General features: G+C 35.3%; 1 protein-coding gene across 18 annotated transcripts in view; it reads right to left on the bottom strand.

Moving 5' to 3' along the window:
* ANKRD28 (ankyrin repeat domain 28) overlaps positions 1-21,016 on the bottom strand; it is a 263,653-nt gene that overhangs the window by 60,127 nt on the left and 182,510 nt on the right. For 9 of the 18 annotated variants that reach the window (XM_077130056.1, XM_077130060.1, XM_077130058.1 and 6 more), the window contains 3 exons: positions 12,099-12,169; positions 6,672-6,872; positions 5,196-5,283 (listed from right to left, as the gene is read on the bottom strand). In XM_077130056.1, the coding sequence (XP_076986171.1) occupies positions 5,196-5,283; positions 6,672-6,872; positions 12,099-12,169 (360 nt within the window). Of the gene's footprint in view, positions 1-5,195; positions 5,284-6,671; positions 6,873-12,098; positions 12,170-16,052; positions 16,172-21,016 lie in introns of all 18 variants that reach the window. The other 9 variants (XM_077130054.1, XM_077130063.1, XM_077130071.1 and 6 more) reach the window with 2 other exon arrangements.

Raw genomic sequence — 21,016 nt, 5'->3', positions numbered from 1 at the left:
GGCTTTGTTCTCTATCTGTTCTTTGACATCCAGTTCAGCTTATTCTAGACCTCTAGCATAGGTTTTGTTTAATGGATCAGAATTTTTCAGTTCTTGTTCTTTGTTTCTTGTCCAGCCTATATGGAGCCTCCCCCCCCACCCCCTTCAGGAGGTTCTACTTAGAATTATAGAACGCAGTCAGATTTTCCCAGACTAGACTGGCCTCCTCTATGGAGAAAAGAGTCACCTTGTCACTTTTCCCTGAGGGTGAGACCCAGCAAGTTGACAGACTTTCCTACGAAGCCTCTAGACTCTGTTTTTCCTATTCTGCCCAGTATGTGGCACTTGTCTGCCTGCAAGCATAAAGTGATTCCATATCTTTAACTTCAGCAGACTGTCTCTGCTGGGGGCATGGTTGAGGTAGGAGAGGTTGTAGGCTGGCTTTAATTGCTTCAGTTTTCCAGTGCCTGGGGTCTGAATTCCTTGAGGGAAGGATGCCACCTGAGCTGGGCCCCACCCCTCTACTGGGTAAGGCACAGCCTCCAGGGAATTAATTTCTTTCACCTGACCAGCCTCTTTGCCTCTCAGGCAAGCTTAATTCAGCTCTTGCCTGGGGCAGTTGGAACCTGCGAAGCCTTGCAGTTGTATCTAATGGGCAGTTAAGCAATAGAAACAAAGCAAAACAAACAAAAAAACTCCTTTTCAGAGCAGGCCCCCAGTTCCTCAGGTTTATTAATCAAGAGCTTAAGTTGGTACTGTTCTGTGTATCTCCAGGTCTTATATGCTCCTCTTTTTTTTTTTTTTTTATTTTCTTTCTTTCTTTCTTTTTTTTTTTAGGGTCCAGACATTCTCAACTATTTTGTGCTGTCTCATTTCCAAACACCTGTTTTTGTTTTTTGCTTGTTTTCCCCCCATCAATTCTGTCCCTTCTATGCCCAGGCAAAAATTAGTAAACTTAGCTCTTACTCCAAGCTTGTGGCCTATTTTCAGTAGTCCACAATTGGAGCTTGGTTAAACTCAGCCGCTGCTACTAGTACAGTCTCTTTCCTTTTACCTCTGGGAACCAGCTCCTGGGGCAGAGACACCAGCCTCCACAGCTTGGGGGACTCACAGTTCTGGGTGGGGTCACAGCTGGTCCAGTTTGTGTGGACTGGCATATGATATGTATCCAGTCACTGATGTGGCCTCAGCAGTTGTTCTGAACTGTTCCTGGCTATTTACTAGCTGCTCTGGAGGATGAACTAAATTCTACACCTCACTATGCTGCCATCTTGGAACGCCCGACTCAGAATCTATAATATGGGATGTCTTGCCATTTATGTAGGTCTCCTTTAATTTCCTTTAGCAGTGTTTTTTGGTTTTTTAGTGTACAAGTCTTTTATATTCTTGGTTAAATTTATTACCAAATTATTTTACTTTTATTCTTTTAGATGCTACTGTGACTGGAACTTAAAAAAAGAAAATGTCTCCTTGTATTGTTTATTGCTAGTGCATAGGAACATAATTATTTTTATTTTTCATTTTTTGCATAGGCAGGCACAGGGAAATGAACCCAGGTCTCCAGCATGGTAGGTGAGAACTCTGCCACTGAGATACCGTGGCTCCACAACTGATTTTTATATATTGATCCTGAACCCTGCCACTTTATCGAACTTCTGTGCTCTAATAAGTTTTCTTATGAATACCTTTGAATTTTCTATAGATAAGGCCACGACAATGGCTAATAGAGATAATTTTACTTCTTTCCATTTTGGATATTTTTTATCTCTTTTTCTTTCTTAGTTGCTCTGATTAGAAGGTCTACTATAATACTGAATAGCAGTGGCAAAAGCAGGCAACACTTATCTGTTCCTGATCTCAAGGAGAAAGCTCCAAGACTTTCACCATTGAGTATGATGTCAGCTGTGGATTTTCATAAAGAGACCTTATGTTATTGAGAAAGTTCCCTTGTAATTCTAGTTTTCTGCATGTTTTTATCAAGAAAGTGTACTGGATTTTTTCAAACGTCTTTCTGAACCAGTTGCGACAGTTGTGCTTTTTTTGTCCTCCATTCTATTCATGTAGTGTGCTACATTTATCCTTTTTCATATGATGAACCACTGTTGCATTCCTGGGATAAATCCCACTTGGTCACAGTGCATAATACGTTTCACATGCTGTTGGATTCAGTTTGTTAGTATTAAGGATTTCTGCATCTGAATTCATAAGGGAAATTGGTTTGTAGTTTTCTTTCACTGTAATATCTTCACAAAGCTTTCATTATCAGCATAATGCTGGTCTTCTTATAGAATGGATTAAAAAGTGTTCCCTCCTCTTGAAATCTTTAGAAGAATTTGAGGACTGGTGTTAATTCTTCTTTAAATGCTTGGTAGAATTCATCAGTGAAGTCATCTATTTCTAGACTTTTATTCGGTGGAAGGTTTTTGATTATTGATTTAATTTCTGTTCTTGTTATAGGTTTGTTGACACTTTATATTTTCTATTTCTTCTTTAACCCATCAGCTGTTTACAATAGGCTGTTTAATTTCCCACATATTTGTAAACTGATTTCTAGCTTCATTTCATGGTGGTTAGAGACGTTACTTGGTACAATTTCAATATTTTAAAATTTATTGAGACTTCTCTTGTGTCCTAACATATGGCCTATCCTGGAGAATTATTTCTGTGTGAAGTTGTCTGTTAGATCTAGTTGGCTTATAATGTTGTCCAGGTCCTCTATTTTCTCATTGTCTAGATATACTGTCTAGATGTTCTAGCCGGTTTTGAGAGTGGTCTATCGGAATCTCCAACTCTAATTGTATTTAGAACTAATCTATTTCTCCCTTCAATAATTTTTTTTCAGATATTTTGGGGCCCTGTCGTTAAATGCATATATGTTTATAATTATTAAATCTTTCTGCTGAACGGATCCCTTTTTATCAACAAGAAATGCTCTTGTTCTTGTACTAATTTTTAACTTTAAGACTCTTTAGTCTGATGTTAATAGAGCCAGCCAGTTCTCTTTTGGTTATCATTTGCATGAAATATTTTTTTCCATCCTTCCACTTTTAACCTGTTTGTATTTTTGGCTCTAAGATGAGTCTCTTGCAACAGCATATAGTTGGGTCATGTTTCTTTATCTACTCTCCCAATCTCTGCCTTTTGACTGGAGAGAGTAATCCATTTACATTGAGGGTAATTACAGATAAGGATGATGCCATTTTTAAAATACTTCATAGGGAATGAGTGCCTAAAGTTAGAAATTTATAAAAACTGAGGCTTTCAAATAGAAGCACCCCTCCTATGATGGGTTGGAGCTATGTACCCCAGAAAAACATGCTCTTAAACTGAATCCATACCTGTGGGTGTGAGCCCATTGTGAACAGGACCTTTTGATGAGATTACTTGGTTAAGGTGTGGCCCAACTCAATCAGGATGGGTCTTTTTCTTATTACTAGAATACTTCTTAGGCAGAATGAAATTCAGACAAACAGAAAGTCACAGAGGGAGCAGCTACAAACTGAACTTCAATGAAACCCAAAAGAGAAAGGAGAAGCCAGGGAAGGATGCCATGTGTGTGAAATGCTACATGACAGAGGAACAGAGAACTAAGGATTATCTGCTAGCAGCACCAGAATTTGGAAATAAAGTATCTCCTTGATTTGTACTTTTAGCCATAAAACCATGAGCCAATAAATTCTCATTGTTTAAGCCAACTCATTGCATGGTATTAGCGTAAGTTAAGTTTAGGACAAAATTAAGCCAGAATACTATTCAACAAGATGCACAAAGATCTGCATACTGAGAATCTAAGATAGCCTTAGTTGTTTATATATAAATTTTCAATTTAAATGGACAGTTGTAGCTTTTTTCCCTATCTTTTTCCTATGTTTCCTATCATAAGAGAAATGTCTTCTACTATATTGCTTTTCAGAAAAAAAAGGATACCTGTCAAAAATCATTTTAGGTGCTGAATTAAATGTGACTACAGCATAAGAGGACTAGGTACAAAAGATCCTTCCCTACACATTGCTCTTTTAGTATATACCTCTAGAAAGATAGCTAACCACTGTTTCTGACATTACCAGTGTAATGCACTGAAAATTAGGACTTAGACCACCAAAGGAGGCTCATGTAACTATAGCTTTTAACACTGGGCAAATGCCTATTATTCACTAATAGCCAAAAAGAAACTAACTTCTCTTGATGTTTAAGAACAGAATGCACATATGCAAATGGTAAACCAGAGAAATTTTCAAAACCAACAACTATTCAGATCACGTTAATTGTGCATATATACTAGATTTCAGAAGTATGAATTTTTCCAAGCACTGACAAATTTCCTATTTTCTTTAATTCTAGAATCATTCAATACTTCTAAGCCTCGATGTTATTTATTGCACAAGCAGGAAATCCTCAAAAATTCATTTTAAAGCAATAATAAAGAATCAGCAATTTTATACTTGAAATTATTTGTTATTTGGTAAAGACAAATTTCTATTCATTTTAGATATATTTAAAAGGGGGCTATGTATATGCAAGCTTACAATTTTAAAATTGATATATATTTCAGCACATTTCAGAAATATGAATAAACTCTTTTAATGGACCAAATATAAAGAAGGATTTTTTCCATAGCCAGTTTGAGGTATTTTATTTAAAAGAAAAAAAAAGAAAAAAGATAATTTTAGAGTGAAATACATGATATTTTTCCAACTAGGTGGACCCTGGCCAGAGCAACGTGTAAGTCTTCCACATCAATTTAAAGAATGGTGCTATAAAGACCAGAATTCATTTAATCCATCTAGGTCAATTTTTATGATGACATCCATCAGACATGTATGGTATAAATAATTCAAGTCAATGATAACAACCTTTCTAAAAATTATATCCAAGGACATGTGAACTTGATAAAAATTATTATTATCTATCAGGAATTTTAAACTAAAACCAAAAGAATGGCCCTACACTTTTCTTTTATTTATGAATGTATAAGAAAAAAATTAAATGATCTATGTCTAGAATTTATGTTTAAATTAAATCAATTTAGAATTTAAAAAGTTTCCTATCATAGCAAACCTTCCTCTCTATGAGGCAGGTTCCACTTAGACAGGTAAATCATTCAGGTGTAAATTCTCCTCACCTGCCTAAAAGATGTTATTGTTAATTGCAAGAACTAAAATGTAAATTTTTTTCTGAATACACAGAATCAAAAAGTAAACTGAAAAAGAACATACCCATATATGCTGCCCAATGGATAGCACGTCTATCTTTCTTGTCAAAAGCATTAATATTGGCACCTCTAGACAAGAGCAGTTTGACCATCTGGAATAAAAGTAAACATAGTTTCATCAAAATTCAGAAGTAGAACTATTCACAAATATTTCCTATAACAACTACCTACTCTTAGTCTCTCTGAAACTAAATTTCCCCATTTGTTAAAAATAAGGAACTAGACTATATATTGAAGGTCCTTTAATATAATTTAATAATCAGACAAAATATGAGAAAAAGGTTCACTGTGGGTGATCCTGAAATCAGGCATCAGTATTCTCTTAAGCTGCCCCTGTGTGTCCTAATATTTTATGGACAACTAAGTACAAATGTGGAGCATCTAAAGCGGGAATATTTAACAATAGGTTTTATTTGTATTCATAGTCCAAAGTGTTATTAAAATGTAGTATATTCTCATTCCACAAATGTCTTAAGTTTGACAAACACCTAGTGCCTACAATGATTAGGCCCAAATGTCATCACAGTCTACTTACCTCATAATATACCAAGAATAATATTTCTATTATGCTTAACCATATTTACAATAGTTTTGCATGGGAAAGGGCATTCCAGATTTCAAACAGAACATATCTTGTGATATTAAGTGCAGTGGAGGCAAGGGCTCTCTCTCTTTATGCTTACAAAAGCAGAGAAGCACAGTGAAAAGAACACTGCTGCCACTAGCTCTCAGCTTTGGAATGTGAGGAATGTCAATTTATCTCTTGAGTTTGTGTCTACAATAAAATGAAGGACAGGAAAAATTGGTCTTGAAAACTCTTTTAACTCTGTGCTTCATCCTTCTCTAAGTCTTTTCAACCTACACATAAACTCCACATTTTTCTATGAAAACACCTAGGGAAGGAGCTGCTTCTTATGTAGATAACTAAACACTAATCTTCTTAAATTGTTTTCATTTAAAGGTTCTGTCAAAGAACCATCTAATCAAACAAATATTTTCTAATCAAATAAATCCTTTCAAATTTGTCTAATCAGAGAAATACTGATTAAATGCCATAATTAAACTATAAGAAAATACATGTTTTCTAAACTCCACCTTCCTTTGGCTACTATTCTTCTGGGAGCAGAATGAATTGCTCTTTCCATCTTCCTAGACTATTTTTTTACGCAATGACAGAACATATTTTTTATGCTGTGTTACAGCTGGCTATGTTCTCCTTTATTTCCCCAGCTGGACTATGAAATTCAATTGCATGGGTAGTATTTGCTAAATAAATTTCTAATTTTCAGACTATTACACCTTAAATTATCATGAGAAAAAGTCTGAAGGATTGCTATAGGAAAGGCAAAATGAAGAATTCAGACTTTTTTTTTGCTTTTACAAAGACTGATGAATAGCTAAAAAGCAGGAAGTTCCTTAATAATTAGGGTGTGGAGTGAAGTAGGAAGAAAGAATCATGCTCTAACTGAATACCACCTACCTCACCATGTCCACTGAAAGCCGCATGATGTAATGCAGTTCTCCCTGCTCGATCAGACACATTCACATTACTCAGCAGAGGTACCAAAGCTTCAGCACACTTTACAGCTTTATTAGCAGCAGCTATGTGTAAAGGTGTTTGCCAATTTTTGTCCCGAGCATTAACATCTGCAGAATGCTTCAAAAGCACTTGAACTGCTTCCTGAAAAATGTATGAAGTTGAAAGTTACAAAGACAAATGAGTTAACAGCTTTAGAAATGTTACACATATGTGTATATATACACATACATACATACCTATATACACACACATACACACACAAGAAATAAAAGTTTCTGAGGAAATAAAGTTATGGTAGAATCTACTACAAACAAATAGAAATTTTCCTGGGAAAACAAAATATTTTGAACTAAAGCCAATACTCAGAGACACAAAAGATACATCAAGATAAACATTCCCTTTTCTTACTCTACCAATTAAAGGCACAACATCCCCATCAAAATGTTAAAGAATAGATGTTGGCAATATTCTTCAAAAACATTCATTGCTTCTCTTGATTTTTTTAGATAGTGAGATACAATTAATGTATACTTTTTTATTTTTTTGGTACATGGGCCAGGAATTGAACTCAGGTCTCCTGCATGGTAGGCAAGCATCCTATCATTGAACCACCCAATTCAGGTACACTTCCAACTTAACAGTTTGAAGGACTAGATATATCACTTTGCCACTAAATATATAAAGATTAAAACAATACTATTTTCCAGTATTGTACATGCTACATTTTATAAGATGAAAAATAAATATGATCTAGTTTATTAAAAAAAAAAAAAAAAGACATATAGAATGCCCTTTCTGTAATGCTACGTGGTGGGAAAACTGGTGTTAACAAGGCACTTCAGGTTTACTGCCCAAAAGGAACTGTCTCCCAAAGGTACATGGAACGCCTCATAGCTGTAACTCTATAAATTAGAACCACACCAGGATTATAAGGAACCCAGTACAGCATCAACATTAAGTAATATAATCAGAATGAAATTTAGCAAAAAATTATCTACATACTGATAATCCTATCTTTGGTAGATAAATGCCAAAATGCATGAAAATGCAAAGGACCAGAACACTACAGAGAATCTGGGGGTTCTCATCTCAGCTTCGTCAATCATCAGGTAGGCTATGCAAGTCTAGTAAAACTGACTCTTGTTTTTCTTATCTGCAAAGTAAGGTGAAATACCCCTGAAAAGCACTCTTCTCAAGGAAACTATAAGGCACAATAAACGAATGTACATGAAGTGTTGTACAGTTTAAGTAACTATAACCATGTAAAGTATCAAGGAAGTCTAAACACGATAATGACAGTTTTTAAAGTCTTTGAAATAGAAAGTAATAAGAGTTGTTTAAAATATGATAGTGTTTAACAGAGATGGCAAAAGATGAGAGATTCCCAGTAATCTATCAACCTTTTAAGGAAACAGGTAGCTATTCAAACATAGGTGAAGGCCTACCCTATGCCCCTGCAATTTCACTCCACTTATTTACTCAAGAGAAATAAAAACACCCATCCAATAATGGTCATGGAAGCTTTATTCATAATAGCCCCAAACTGGAAATGAAAACATCCATTAATAGGAGAATTGATAAATAAGTAATCAGACATCTGCACAATGGAATACTACTTTGCAATAAAAAGGAATGACCCACTGATACACACACATGGACAAATCTCATAAATGTTATTTTGAACAAAAGAAGAAAAAAAATGATTCCATTTTTATAAAGTTGTAGACCAGGGAAATGTACTCTATGGTGAGAGAATCTAGAACAGTGGTTACCTCTGAGGACCCGGAGAACTGAATGAAAGGAGACATCTTTTGGGGGGGTATAAGTTATACGGGCATATACTTTGTCAAAACTTATAGAATATACACTTAAAATTTGTGCATTTTATTGTAAATAATACTTCAGTTAAAAAAAGAATATGAATGGGAAAAGACAGAGAGATATGTGCTTAACTATGGGGAACAAGGTATAAACACTGTCAGGATCCCCATCCCCATTCCAAGAAGGGTATATCGTAATTTAGGAGGGTTTGAACTAACACCACACTGGGAAATGTCACTTATGTTCGTGGACATAAGATGAAGAATTTATAATCAGATAAACTGCCAAAAACAACATACTATAGACGTCATCCTTGCCTTATTCATTCCCACTCTGGAATTCACAACACTAATCAAAACATAAAAGCATCTGAACAGTTTGGGAAACATTTAAGTTCCATTAGTAAGAATAGGGAAAATGTAAAACTATTCTTTTTTTGTTCTGTTCCTTCAGATGGAAAAGCAAAAATAAATCTAGGCCATGGTAGCAGCAAATAAGTAAGATGGCACCTAAGGAAGGCTATAAACATAGTGACTGAGACTCTAGAATCAAAACAGGTCAAGGTTTGAACCCTGGGTCCACCATTTACTATTCAGAATAATACATGTCAGATCACAAGTTAGGCCAACAGCAGAGATCTTCGAAATTTCTGAGAAAACTAGGGAATTCTCCAAAGACTGGAGGCATTTTCTAAAAAGAAGAGAATTTCTAGAAACTATAAACCAACAAACCTGATGTCATATCCTAGTAAATTTCTAGATATCATCAGCTGTTATAAGCATTTAGAAAATAGTGTGGGGATAACTAAGGACAAATATGTTTCACTAATGACAAATATTACTACAGTGTGATGGTTAATTTTTTGTGTCAACATGGGTAGGTTATGGTGTCCAGTTGTTTGGCCAAACACTAAATACTGGCCTAGTTGTGCAGTATTTCATAAATATAATTAGCATCTACAAACAGGTGACATTAAGTAAAAGAGATTAACTTCCAAAATGTGGGCAGGCTCCTCCAATCAGTTGGAAGTCTTAACAGCAGGAACTTAGGGTACTAGAGATCAGAAGAATTTCTGCCTTATATCTTCAACATCAACTCTTACAGGAATTTGCAGCCTGCCAGCTTCCTCTAAATACTTTGTACTCAATACTTTAACATCACCTTTACTGGAATTTCCAACGTGAGGCCTGTCCTACTGCATGAACCAATTCATTTCCCTGTCTTTCTATATCCTGTTGGCTGTTTCTGCTTTTCTGGAAAATCCTCACCAATACAAATAACTTAATTTCAATTTTTCAGTTATTAGAAAATATAAATTAAAAAGATTGCAGTACACCTTGATTTCAAAAGAACAGTTAAGGTATATAAATATCTATTTATATAAGATTATGAAATAAGGGGTGATGACAAAAGATTAAATTGTACCCAAAGAGTTCTTATCAATAGCCTGGGGGCCAATCTAGAAGAATCTCGAGGGCACTGACTCTATACCTGGCTATTCGTTTTTAGCAATGCTTACCAATGATTGGAAGGAATGAACAGGAAAGAGAAGGCTAACACATTTGCAAATTAATACAAAGCTTAGATGGACTGCTATTATTTTCACATGATGATATAATTTAAACTCTAGACACAAAAAAGAACAAAATATAATTAACCTGGATTTAGGTTTTTTTTTTTAAAAAGCATACTCTCCAGAAGATCAGCAGTATAATATGGCTTTGTAAAATGAACAAAAACCCTAGTACTTAGAAATCAATTTATTCAGAGGAATACTTAGCACGTTCAGAGACCCGAACTACATGCTACACTTTAAAAATATCAGTCACAAATCAGAGAGTTGTAGAGACAGATGGAGGCAGCCAGTCAGTAGGAGGAGGTATGTGGAGACCACACTGCTGAAGGGAGAGATGAGTAGCTTGGGATTTTTAACCTGAAACAGTTCTTCTCAATCTAAGTTCAGTGAGGAAATTAAGGGCTAAGGCATACATTGTACGTGATGAGTTAACTTCACTCCTAAGCATTTACAGTAGTTACAGCTCTGTACATATTTGGGAGAGTTGAGAAAACAGTCACTTCAATCATCTTTTGTAGGGCTTTCTTTACTGAACTGTCTCAAAATAAAAACCAAAAGCAGAAAGTTACCTAAAATTTTGCCTTTCAAAGACAAATTTCTGTGGCTATAGCCATGTTTTCTATAAAGTGAAATAAATATTGTTTCTTTTTGCTCTCAAAAGGTTATGGGAACAACGAAAAGAACACCACTGAAACCCTGACTAGGTTTTCCAGGAGTTTTGCTAATTATGAGATTTTCTTTTTAAAAGAAATATGATTCTCAAGACTTACAGAAGTTCTATATTCATGGCAGTTTATAGCTGTTCCCCACAATCCTGTGAGAGTATCAGTACTACAGAGCTCAGAAGTTTTTAGGCTGAAGGGCAGACTTAAGAAACTTTATCTACCACCTATTAGAATCATTATTTTCTAATCTATAGCTTGCCTGTATTTCAGGTTGAGTGTATATAGTTGTTTTTAAATCAGCTGTCAAGTCTCAGGGAAAAACCTACCATTTTCCTCTAATAAATATTTCCTTTAAGAATTTTTGATCTGCTTTAAAACATCTTCAAATATTCAAAGTGTCCCTTCTGATTATTTAATTTGGCAAAATCCATTATTTTTAATAGCCATATTCTCAAGAGTCCAACTGAAAAATGGGCAGGTATGACTAACTTACTTGACAAGTTCCAATAATGGCAATTATTACCTTCTTTAATTGCCTTTATTTAAAGTAGTATTTTATGGAGGGCTAACCACAAAATTAATAGTTTCCATAGAAACTTTCATGAACACTGCTTGATTTGCCCAAGATCACATAGCTGTAAAGTGGCAGATGATATCTGATGTCAGTTTCTTCAAATCTAAGTTTCACAGTTCATCAACTATTGCCCCAAGTCCCAAGCATACCAAGATCTGCGCTGGATTGTACCCATTGCGCTCTCCTCCTTCTCCCAAATAGGAGGCGATAGCTATCGGATTGCGTCTGTCACACTGCAGAGCTTGTAATCCTTCCCAATCATTTTTTCCCTCTATTAAGTTTGTCTAGTTCTTTTCTGAATTCAAGAAATAATTCACAATGAGGAATAGCAAAGAAGAATAAAGAGGCAAGGGCTCCTGTACTTTCTCTTGAAGATACAGTTTTCTGTGAAACTAAAGTCTCTTTTCCTTCTCCAATACTATCTAGTCCCATGATAAGAAAAGGAAGTTGCTACACATGAGTTCTTTTCTCGTCTCTCACAGTTTGAGTAAAAGAAACAAGGAGAGTTTTCTACTCTCTGCAGCAGACTCTCCACAAGGCCTTACTCACATACAAAAGGGGAAAGGGAATAATTAATTTGGCTTGTACAAATTCTAAAGTAAAATAACCAGTGCTAAGTATTTTCAGAAGTTTTTTTTCCCCTTTTAAAAACAGAATTTGAATATGGCACTCACAGGTAGCCCTACTTAATGTTTTTATATGTAATATATTTACTAAGAGAAATTTCATACCTCACTACAAGATGCAACTGCTCTGTGTAAAGGTGTCAACCATTTGCTGTCTTTGGCATTAACTCTAGCTCCTGCAACAAGAAGAAAAAAGTAAATTTACATAAAATATTTTTAATAAATCTCCTGAAATAATTGTTAAATGTAGTCCAAATTGGAGAAAAACAATTGAATAAATAGTACCTCATTTTTCTACACTCTAATAGATTACCCTTAAATTAGAAAACAAAACTATCCTTTATGTTAATTGATGTAATTAACCAATAATGTATTAGCTCTTTCTATCAGTCATTTTTTAAAAGGCTCTAAAAGCCACCTTTATACAGAGCATATTCAAAGTTAAAAATCAGACCCCACTTTAGAATGCATTTTGAAAAACTCAAATACTTAAGGAAATGAACATAAGGATACTGAGATGAAATGCAGACCATTTCAAAGTCTTCATTACATCTCTTTACTAATGAATGTAACATGTCATAAACAGCAAATCTCTGTCATAGCACTAGCTATGTGTAAAAACACATTCGTACTCAAGTTATTTTAACAATACTATAAGTAAAAAAAAAAAACTGAGAAAGAAGGAACCAACCTACATGTATTTCCAGGTTATAACTAAAGCTTTAAAGAAGGAAAAATTTTAAAACACAAAACAACAACAAAAAGAAATCAACTATGTACAGTTGTTTAAAAGTCATTAAGTCAACAGACAAAAATCATCCTGAACAGAAGGCAAAAACATTTAGTAAGACAACGGTGTATTAAGTAATTTTGGGGGGGGAAAAATCTCTGTTCTACAAAAAATGTACCCATTTAGTATCCAAGTTTCAACCAAATAGAAGAAGTACATGGGAGTATCACTTTATATCTAAGCGGAAAACAAACACCCGTGGCTCTCAGAAGTAGAGAGGAGTATGATGATAGGTTGTGCACTATAAGCAATCAAAGACCTATATCTAAATCTTAACTAGGGAGAAAAAGGGTTTTAGATATATAGTCTAAGAATCTTCTTAGATGAAGAAATACAGATACAGGGAATAGCCCAACTTCTGAGTCATCTACAGCAGAAACAAGGATAGAGTTTAGGCCTCTTAACACTTACATTTTTCCCATGTTTTGATGTAAAGTTCCAGAGGATAATCAAGTACAGTGACTTCAAGATGTGACTTGGGGCCCTAACTAGTGTGTGATCCTTCTGAACCCAAGTTTCTACATCTATAAAACAGAACTCCTAATACCCATTGATACATATGATAAATGTATCTAGTACATGTAACTCGGGTATATTATGGGTAGATTTAAAAGCCCTGAACATGAGAGAAAATAAAAGGAAATGGAGTTATAGGAGTCATATACACAAATCCACCAGTTAACATTCTATGAGTGGCTGGGTTCTCTGTGAACACTTAAAGAATCAAGATTAAACAAAAGAGCTTTCAAGAATGCTTAGTGAGGCTTTGGGAGAAATAAGGAGAGCCAGTAAGATAAAGAAATAGAGAGGATGGCAAATTCATGGAATAAATAAATGAAGAATTATTTGCCAGGTACTGTGGAGACCAAGATGGTTAAGACACAGACCATCTGACCACAATAAGTTCAGGATTTGTTTCGGGGAGGGGGCAGAAGGAAGCTAAAACAAACATTTAAAAATGTGTTTGGGTTAGATGGTTGGAGCACTAGTTAGCGAAAGAGGGTTATAGAGGCTAGAGTCCTTTGTTCTCCCATTCATCTGCTTGGGGCTTCAATAGTTCTCTATAGTCCCTATTCTTTCTACAATTCTATTTTTATGTATGCATATGTATGTGTGCACAGTAGAAAGGAAAGCACTCTCAGTAAGGGCTGAAGGGTGGTACACTCAAAAGAGAGAGTACCCTGAATCCACACAGGCAGAAAAAAAGAATGAGGTCTGATAAAGGATTTTCAGCAAAGGGGAAGAGTTAGATATCTGAATCGAAGACATTAACAAAGGAATAGAACGTAGCTGTCACAAAAAATGAGGAGGGATTCTCTGTGCTGATATGGAAAGATCTGAGAAATAAAAAGTGGGGAAAAAAAGGATTGAGTAAGAACTTATGAATGTCTTACTTTTATGTGGAAGAAAGAAGAATTAAGTACCTATATTCATATTTGCCATATGTGCATAAAGAAACCCTGGAGGAACACTAAGAAACGAGTAACAGTGGTTACTCAGCAATATGTTTGTGTTGGTGGCGGAGGTGAGCTGAGAATTGAGCAGATGGGGAACTGGGACAGAAAGGCAACTTCTCTGTATACTATGTACCTTTTTTTCAAAGAAAATATATGATTTGTGAAAGACACTGAAATACTGCTTATTCAAAAAAATTAAATATATTTAAGAGGAAACAAAAAGAGTGGTCATAGAAAACAATTATAAGAAACTGGTACCAAATGTAAAGAAAAAAATGACAAAGTAGCTAGGGATAAGGTATTTTGTCTTTTCAGATTGCTTATCAGATATACAACTGAAGGAAGAAAGCTTTAATTTTAATGGCACATTTGGGAGACCAAAGTAAAAAACACTGCTGGCCTCATTCTGCCATTTTAGACTACTGTAATTTTTCTTTTCCATACCATTTTTCCCCTCCCTCTTTTAACAATATAATCAGTGAATGTTTTTTAAAAGACAGTAACTACAACAAAGAAATCCATTAATGATTTCATATTGCTACCTGTTACTAATTTGATTTAAAAAATGACTTGTTCTTTTTAGATTCTAAAGATATTTATCTGCAGGAAGATCAGCACATGGAAATTTAGACATAAGATCATAATCTTTCTCAGAAGACACTTCTCTTATCTTTTGTTGTCATTTGTTTCTTCTAATTGCACCAATTCCTTAGAAATTAGAAGTCAAATAATACAAAAAATGTGGTTGGGCTATCTCTTAAAGTACCAATGGCATAAATACTTCTGCCCATCAATTAATTAGTATGTGTTTTGCATATTAACAAGTATGGCAAAGCAATGTCTACCACGAGAGCAGATGGGGGTATTCCTATTGAATAAAAAACTTCCAAGAGCAACAAACATAGCAGCATCCTTGAAAGTTCAGAATTCAGAGTTCGGTCTCATCTGAACTCTCTAGAAGTAACCAGAACTCTGTTATACACAGAGAACTCCAAAATTAGCTATATATACATATATACAAACAACAAAGTCAATCCAGTAACAGAAAAGACATTTTTAGAACTCAGTTAACTAGTCCTTCAGCTGAAAACAAGCAATTATAAATTATAATCTTAGCCAGAAACCATTTTAGTGCTTTGCAACATCAGAAAAAAACGAAGATAAAAATATTCTAATCAACTTCTGATTATTATAAAGCATAACACATGAGTGTTTTTCAAACTGTGGGTTATGAACCATAACCAATATATAAAAAATGAAATTGCAACACAGAGTGTTTGTTAGGGATACCTTTTAGTTGTGTTCTTTTGGTAAAAAATCTAAAACTATTAACATATGTTACTACATATACATATGAAATAAATGACATAGGAACGATGCATTAAATATTAATGTCTCAGGATTTAAGATACAAAAATATATAAGGCACAGCTCGCTTGCCTTCAAGAAGCTTCCAGAGTAGTGACAAGCAAACTAACCATTAGAGAACAGTATGGCAAGTGTCAAAAATGGAAACATTACATCCAGGGTGCTATGGGCAGGAGTGTGGAGAAAAGCCTTCTAAATGAGACCAAATATAGAAAAGGTATCCTTTCTGTGGGAGAGAAGTTACTTAACAGATGAAGAGTTAGCAATGGGGAGAAAACGCAAAATAATATACTAAGCCACTGGGAGCACTGTACCTAAGATAACCATGATAAACAGAAACTCCAGTGGGCTCAGGTTCTATGCCCAGAGAGGTTAAAGACCTTAAAATGTCCTCTTATAAGCAAGAGTGCTGTTACAAGAAAGTGTATGAACACAGGATCCCACCTGGTATCAGATTTAAACTCATCCCTCAATCTGTCAGTTGGCTCTCCCATCCTCGGACATCAGTAGACCTCTGTCAAGACTATACCTGGAGGGCACTTAAGGGTAGCACTCCACCAAGGCTAAGAATGAGGATGGTGACAGGAAAAAAAAATCATTATCAACTTGAAACTCAAAATGATCTTCATAAAGCAAAATAAAAACGTTAGCAGCTTCTGGCGGCATCACATGCTCTATACATGGCAGAATATGGTATTTGTGGTTTATAAGGATGAGACTGAATCATGAAGAAAATATTAATTTATTAGTATTTCTTAGTCATTGAAACAGAAAAGAATATAATAGGCCCATCTCAATTGTGAAGTTAGGTTATCAGGAGAGACTAGTAAGAGAGAAAGCACTGCTGAAAAACTAGACAATAAAGATAACAATTTATGATGTATCAACAATGACTATTACAAGCTAATTATTTACAGAAAACCTCTTATGTGCCAAGAGCAAGCACACCTCAATCAATCTAAGACAGTTGTACATTCTTCTGTGCATTTTCAACTACAGTCCCCTTTCTCCAACAAATCTATACATATTAACTGAAATCTTAAACAGTACACAAAAAGGCAGCCAGAGTCTACACTGTCATATCAAATATCTGAATTTGGATTAACCCTTTTCAAGTTACAGATATGATTGGATTTCTGATACATTAAGTAGAAAAACTAAATAAACAAGCAAAAATCAGCTGTAGGATCACCTTAACTGGTTGCTGCCATTCAATACATTAGATCATACAGAAAATCCATGTAACCAATTCCTCTCACCCAATCTTTTCATTTAACAACCTGCCTATTTGAAAGTGCATTCTGAAATGACAGACTTTTTTTGTGTGTGTGAGGCCAGCAGATTTTTATTATACAATTTAATACAAGTTACTTTTTTTGTGAGGATTAAAAAAGACAACACTGAGATGGTCCCAAGCTATGTCATACGTCTTTATCAGTTATCATCCACTCTAAATTATTTACAGACAAACAGAGAAGGGCCAATTCCCAAAATATTAATTGTGGTGAGATGTGGTGTGGGGATGGGACTGTAGGCCTGGGTGAGAGGGGGTGATAATGCCAAGGGCAGTTTTTAGTGACAAAATATTAAAGAAAAATGGAAAACCAAAGCTGAGCTGATTCAGGGTAGAGGGCAGAAGAGCAGAAAGGCCAGGAGCCAGACAGCTCTCAAGAAATCAGGTGGAATGATACCAAAATAGCCTTAACCAAAGCAGAGGTCTCTAGGGTCTTTGCAGAGAAGTTACAGAAAATACTGATTTTATTAGTAACCATGGATACACTTTCACATTTTACACTTCCTTTGTTTTGCACAGAAGGTGAACTCATTCTAACCAAATATCAATAATACCTCTTAAATAAGTAACATGTTGCTGAAAAAAAAATTAAGTTAAAATGCACTACACAATAGTGCAGACAGAAAGTGGAGCTGGCAATTTAATACATGAAAACAATGCTGAATCAGTAGTGTTTGGAGCCTATTTGGTTTTTAGAAATTAACACATTATTTTCCCGGTTTTTGACAGTTCTACAGTAGTACCTATCACAAACAGGTGGACAAGTATGAACCACAAAGGCTAAAATACTGAAGAACAAATAGGACTACCTTAGAGTCAGTTTACTGTGAAATTGTCAGCCCTGCCTGTAAACAACAATCTGCTTAGTACCTATTCCCACTGTGGGAATGGACTGGAAGCCAGCCCAACTTGACTTGTGAATAAACCCTGTGCCATTATCTGAGGGAGAGAAGCAATCCATCATCTAACTTCCAGGACAAGTGGCCTGTGTGAGTCACAACCCAGAGAGGAATTGCTGCTGGTTATTGATATCGATTCCTGTATACACTAATCATTTTCAAAAAAAAAATTGTGTTCGTAGAGAATGATTCTCTCCCTTGCTTCTAAGCCCCACAGTACATAGATAATATACTGTGAACCTGGCTAAAAGCCAAGTATACTTTCATTCTTCTTACCAAACTGGAAATAATGCCATTCTTTGGCTGTCTTCCAAAATCAGTGGCAAAAGCTTCAGATTCTGTTTTCAGTTTAGTAGGGGAATCAGCAAAGGGCAAGTTACATTTCTACTTTTCCACCCAAAATCCTCAAAACAACAGCTAGTACATTAAAGCTTTTACAAGTGTGTTATAGACCCCAGCATCGCAGACTTTCAGGGGTCACATATTTTAGATCTAACTTTTAATGCCAGAAACATCAGAACAATATTTCTTTATTAAGGATAACTCCTATAAAACATCAATCAAATGAATGTTTGTGTAATGTCTTCCCCAATGTGTCATTTAACCACTTGATAGATGCTGTAATCTGTCTAAACCACCACTAAAACATATAGTTTTGAACACAGATATAAAATGAATAGCTCCTTTACAAAGCATCTGTACCTAGGCACTGGAAAATTTAGTCCTTAAAAGGAAGTTCTTTAATTTGCTTATACAAATTTTACTAAATGCTAAGTAAGCATGAGTTTGTGTGGGCCAAGGTATGGTGGACAGAGGAGAGAATGGGAGGTTCAGATAATAGCAGAATAAAGAACATGGATTCCAGAGTCAGACTGCCTGGATCTGAATTCTCATTCTTGCTTTTACTAGCAGCACAACTTTCAGTCAGTTACTAACCCCCTAAATACCTTAGTTTCTTTATAATAATTCCTTCAGAAATTAGGAGGATAAAATAAGAAGTGAAAAAGCATTTAGTAAGTATAGTATTTGGGATACAGCAAGCATTCACTGATTGTTGTTATTATTTCACCACTCAATAATAAACAAAATTAATTCCCCTGGACTGTAGTGTTGCTACAAATTCTACACAAGTAAAGGATTCATTTGTTTGGTTATATGTGCCATATAATCACATAAATAATAATAAAAAATAATACCCATGTGCCGATTTAAAAGGACTATGCACCCTAGAAAAGCCATGTTTTAATCCTGATCCACCTTTAGAGGCAGCCTTTTCTTTTAATCCCTTTCAGCACTGTAGTTTGGAAATTGTGATTAGCTTATCTCCACAAACATGGGATGCACCCAACTGTGGGTATTAACCTTTGATGAGAGAAAGATTTGACCCCACCCATTCCAGATGGGTCCTGATTAGTTTACTGGAATCCTTTAAAAGAGGTAGCATTTTGGAGAGAGCAACAAAGCCACGACAGAGCTATGAGAACTACAGAGCCCATGCAGCCAGAGAACTTTGGAGATGAAGAAGGAATACGCCTGTGGGGGAGCTTCATGAAACAAAAGGTCTGGAGAGAAAGCTAGCAGATGTCGCCATGTTCGCCATGTGCCTTTTCCAGTTGAGAGAGAAACCCTGAACTTCACTGTCCTTTCTTGAGTGAAGGCAACCTCTTGTTGGTGCCATAATTTGGGCTTTTTTATAGACTTGCATGGCCTTAGAAATGTACACTTGCAACTTAATAAAATCCCCCCCCCCCTTTAAAAGCCATTCCATTTATGGTATATTGCGTTCCAGCAGTAGCAAACTAGACCAACCCTTCACCCATAAGTCCTAGAGTTGCATCGTGTACAAATATTTGATTCCTAATTTACATATAGGCTGCAGGTTAAAGAGAATGGATAGTTTTAATCTGAAAATTTCACCCAAATATAAAGAAAATGAGAAAAAGTACTAAGAAAACAAAGAAACAGTTATAACCCCAAACCAAACTATTAAAAATTTGTACCAATTAGAGCAAAATATGTCTTTACCCAGATGAAGAAGGACATGCAGTAAAGTGAAGTTTCTTCAGATCCGAATACTCCAGAAGAGTATTTTTATGTATAAATCCATATATTCCCCCTCTCTCTGCCATTTGTGCCTTAAAAAGCTATCTTAAGAGCTGTGTGGGAAATCGTTAGGAAAACCTCACAATGGAAATCTAATTCCATACCACAAAATAACAAGGTAGGAGTGCTGAAAGAGGGCTCAAACAGATAGCTCTTTTATTTATTTCTTTTTTTACCCAACTGAGATGAGGAGGGTAAAAAGTTAATCACCACTAGATCATTATGTAAGAGTCTATGGGGATGCATGGGTAGTTCAGTGATAGAATTCTTGCCTGCCATGTGGGAGACCTGGGTTTGATTTCCAGTCCATGTAACTTCCTGCAAAACAAATAAACGAAAACAAAAAAATTCAACAAATGGTGCTACAATACAGGATACTCACATGGAAAAATAATGAAATATGACCCCCACTGTACTACATTACCAAAAAAAAAACCCCAAAACAAAAATAGTCTATGACCTACACAAAACAGGTGTCAATAAGTTGAAAATTTTTGAAATTATACAAAGCACTTCTCTGGCCATAATGGAATGAAGCTGAAAATCAATTAAAGGCAGAAGACTTGAAAATTCACAAATATATGGAGGTTAAACAGCACAAACAATTAGTGGGTCAAAAAAGAAACTGGAAGAGATATTAGTAAATATCTCAAGACTAATGAAAACAAGAACACAACACATCAAAATTTATGGGGTGCAGCGAAGGCTGAGAGGGAAATTTATAGCCCTAAAAGCCCAGATTAAAAAAGAAGGCTAAAACCAAAGGCCTAACTGTGCACCTGGAAGAACTAGAAAAAGAACAGCAAACTAATACCAAAGCAAGCATAAGGAAAGAAATAACAAAGATTAGAGCAGAAATAAATGCTCTGAGAACAACAACAACAAAAAACAAACGAAAATCAACAAAACCAAGCGTTGGTTCTTTGAGATCAATAAAATTGACAAACCCTTAGCTAGCCTGACAGAGAGAGAAGATGCAACAAACCTACAGAAATAAAAAGAATCATAAGAAGACACTATGAATAACTGTATAATAAATTAGACCACTTAGATGAAATCGATAAATTCCTAGAAACACAACAACCTTCACCGACTCAAGAAGGAACTGAAGG

This window comes from Tamandua tetradactyla, chromosome 15 (assembly GCF_023851605.1).
Source record: "Tamandua tetradactyla isolate mTamTet1 chromosome 15, mTamTet1.pri, whole genome shotgun sequence".
In the NCBI taxonomy this organism is placed as follows: Eukaryota; Metazoa; Chordata; class Mammalia; order Pilosa; family Myrmecophagidae; genus Tamandua; species Tamandua tetradactyla.
Note: the sequence above shows the minus strand (reverse complement) of the source record. Positions and strands in the feature narration are given on the sequence as shown.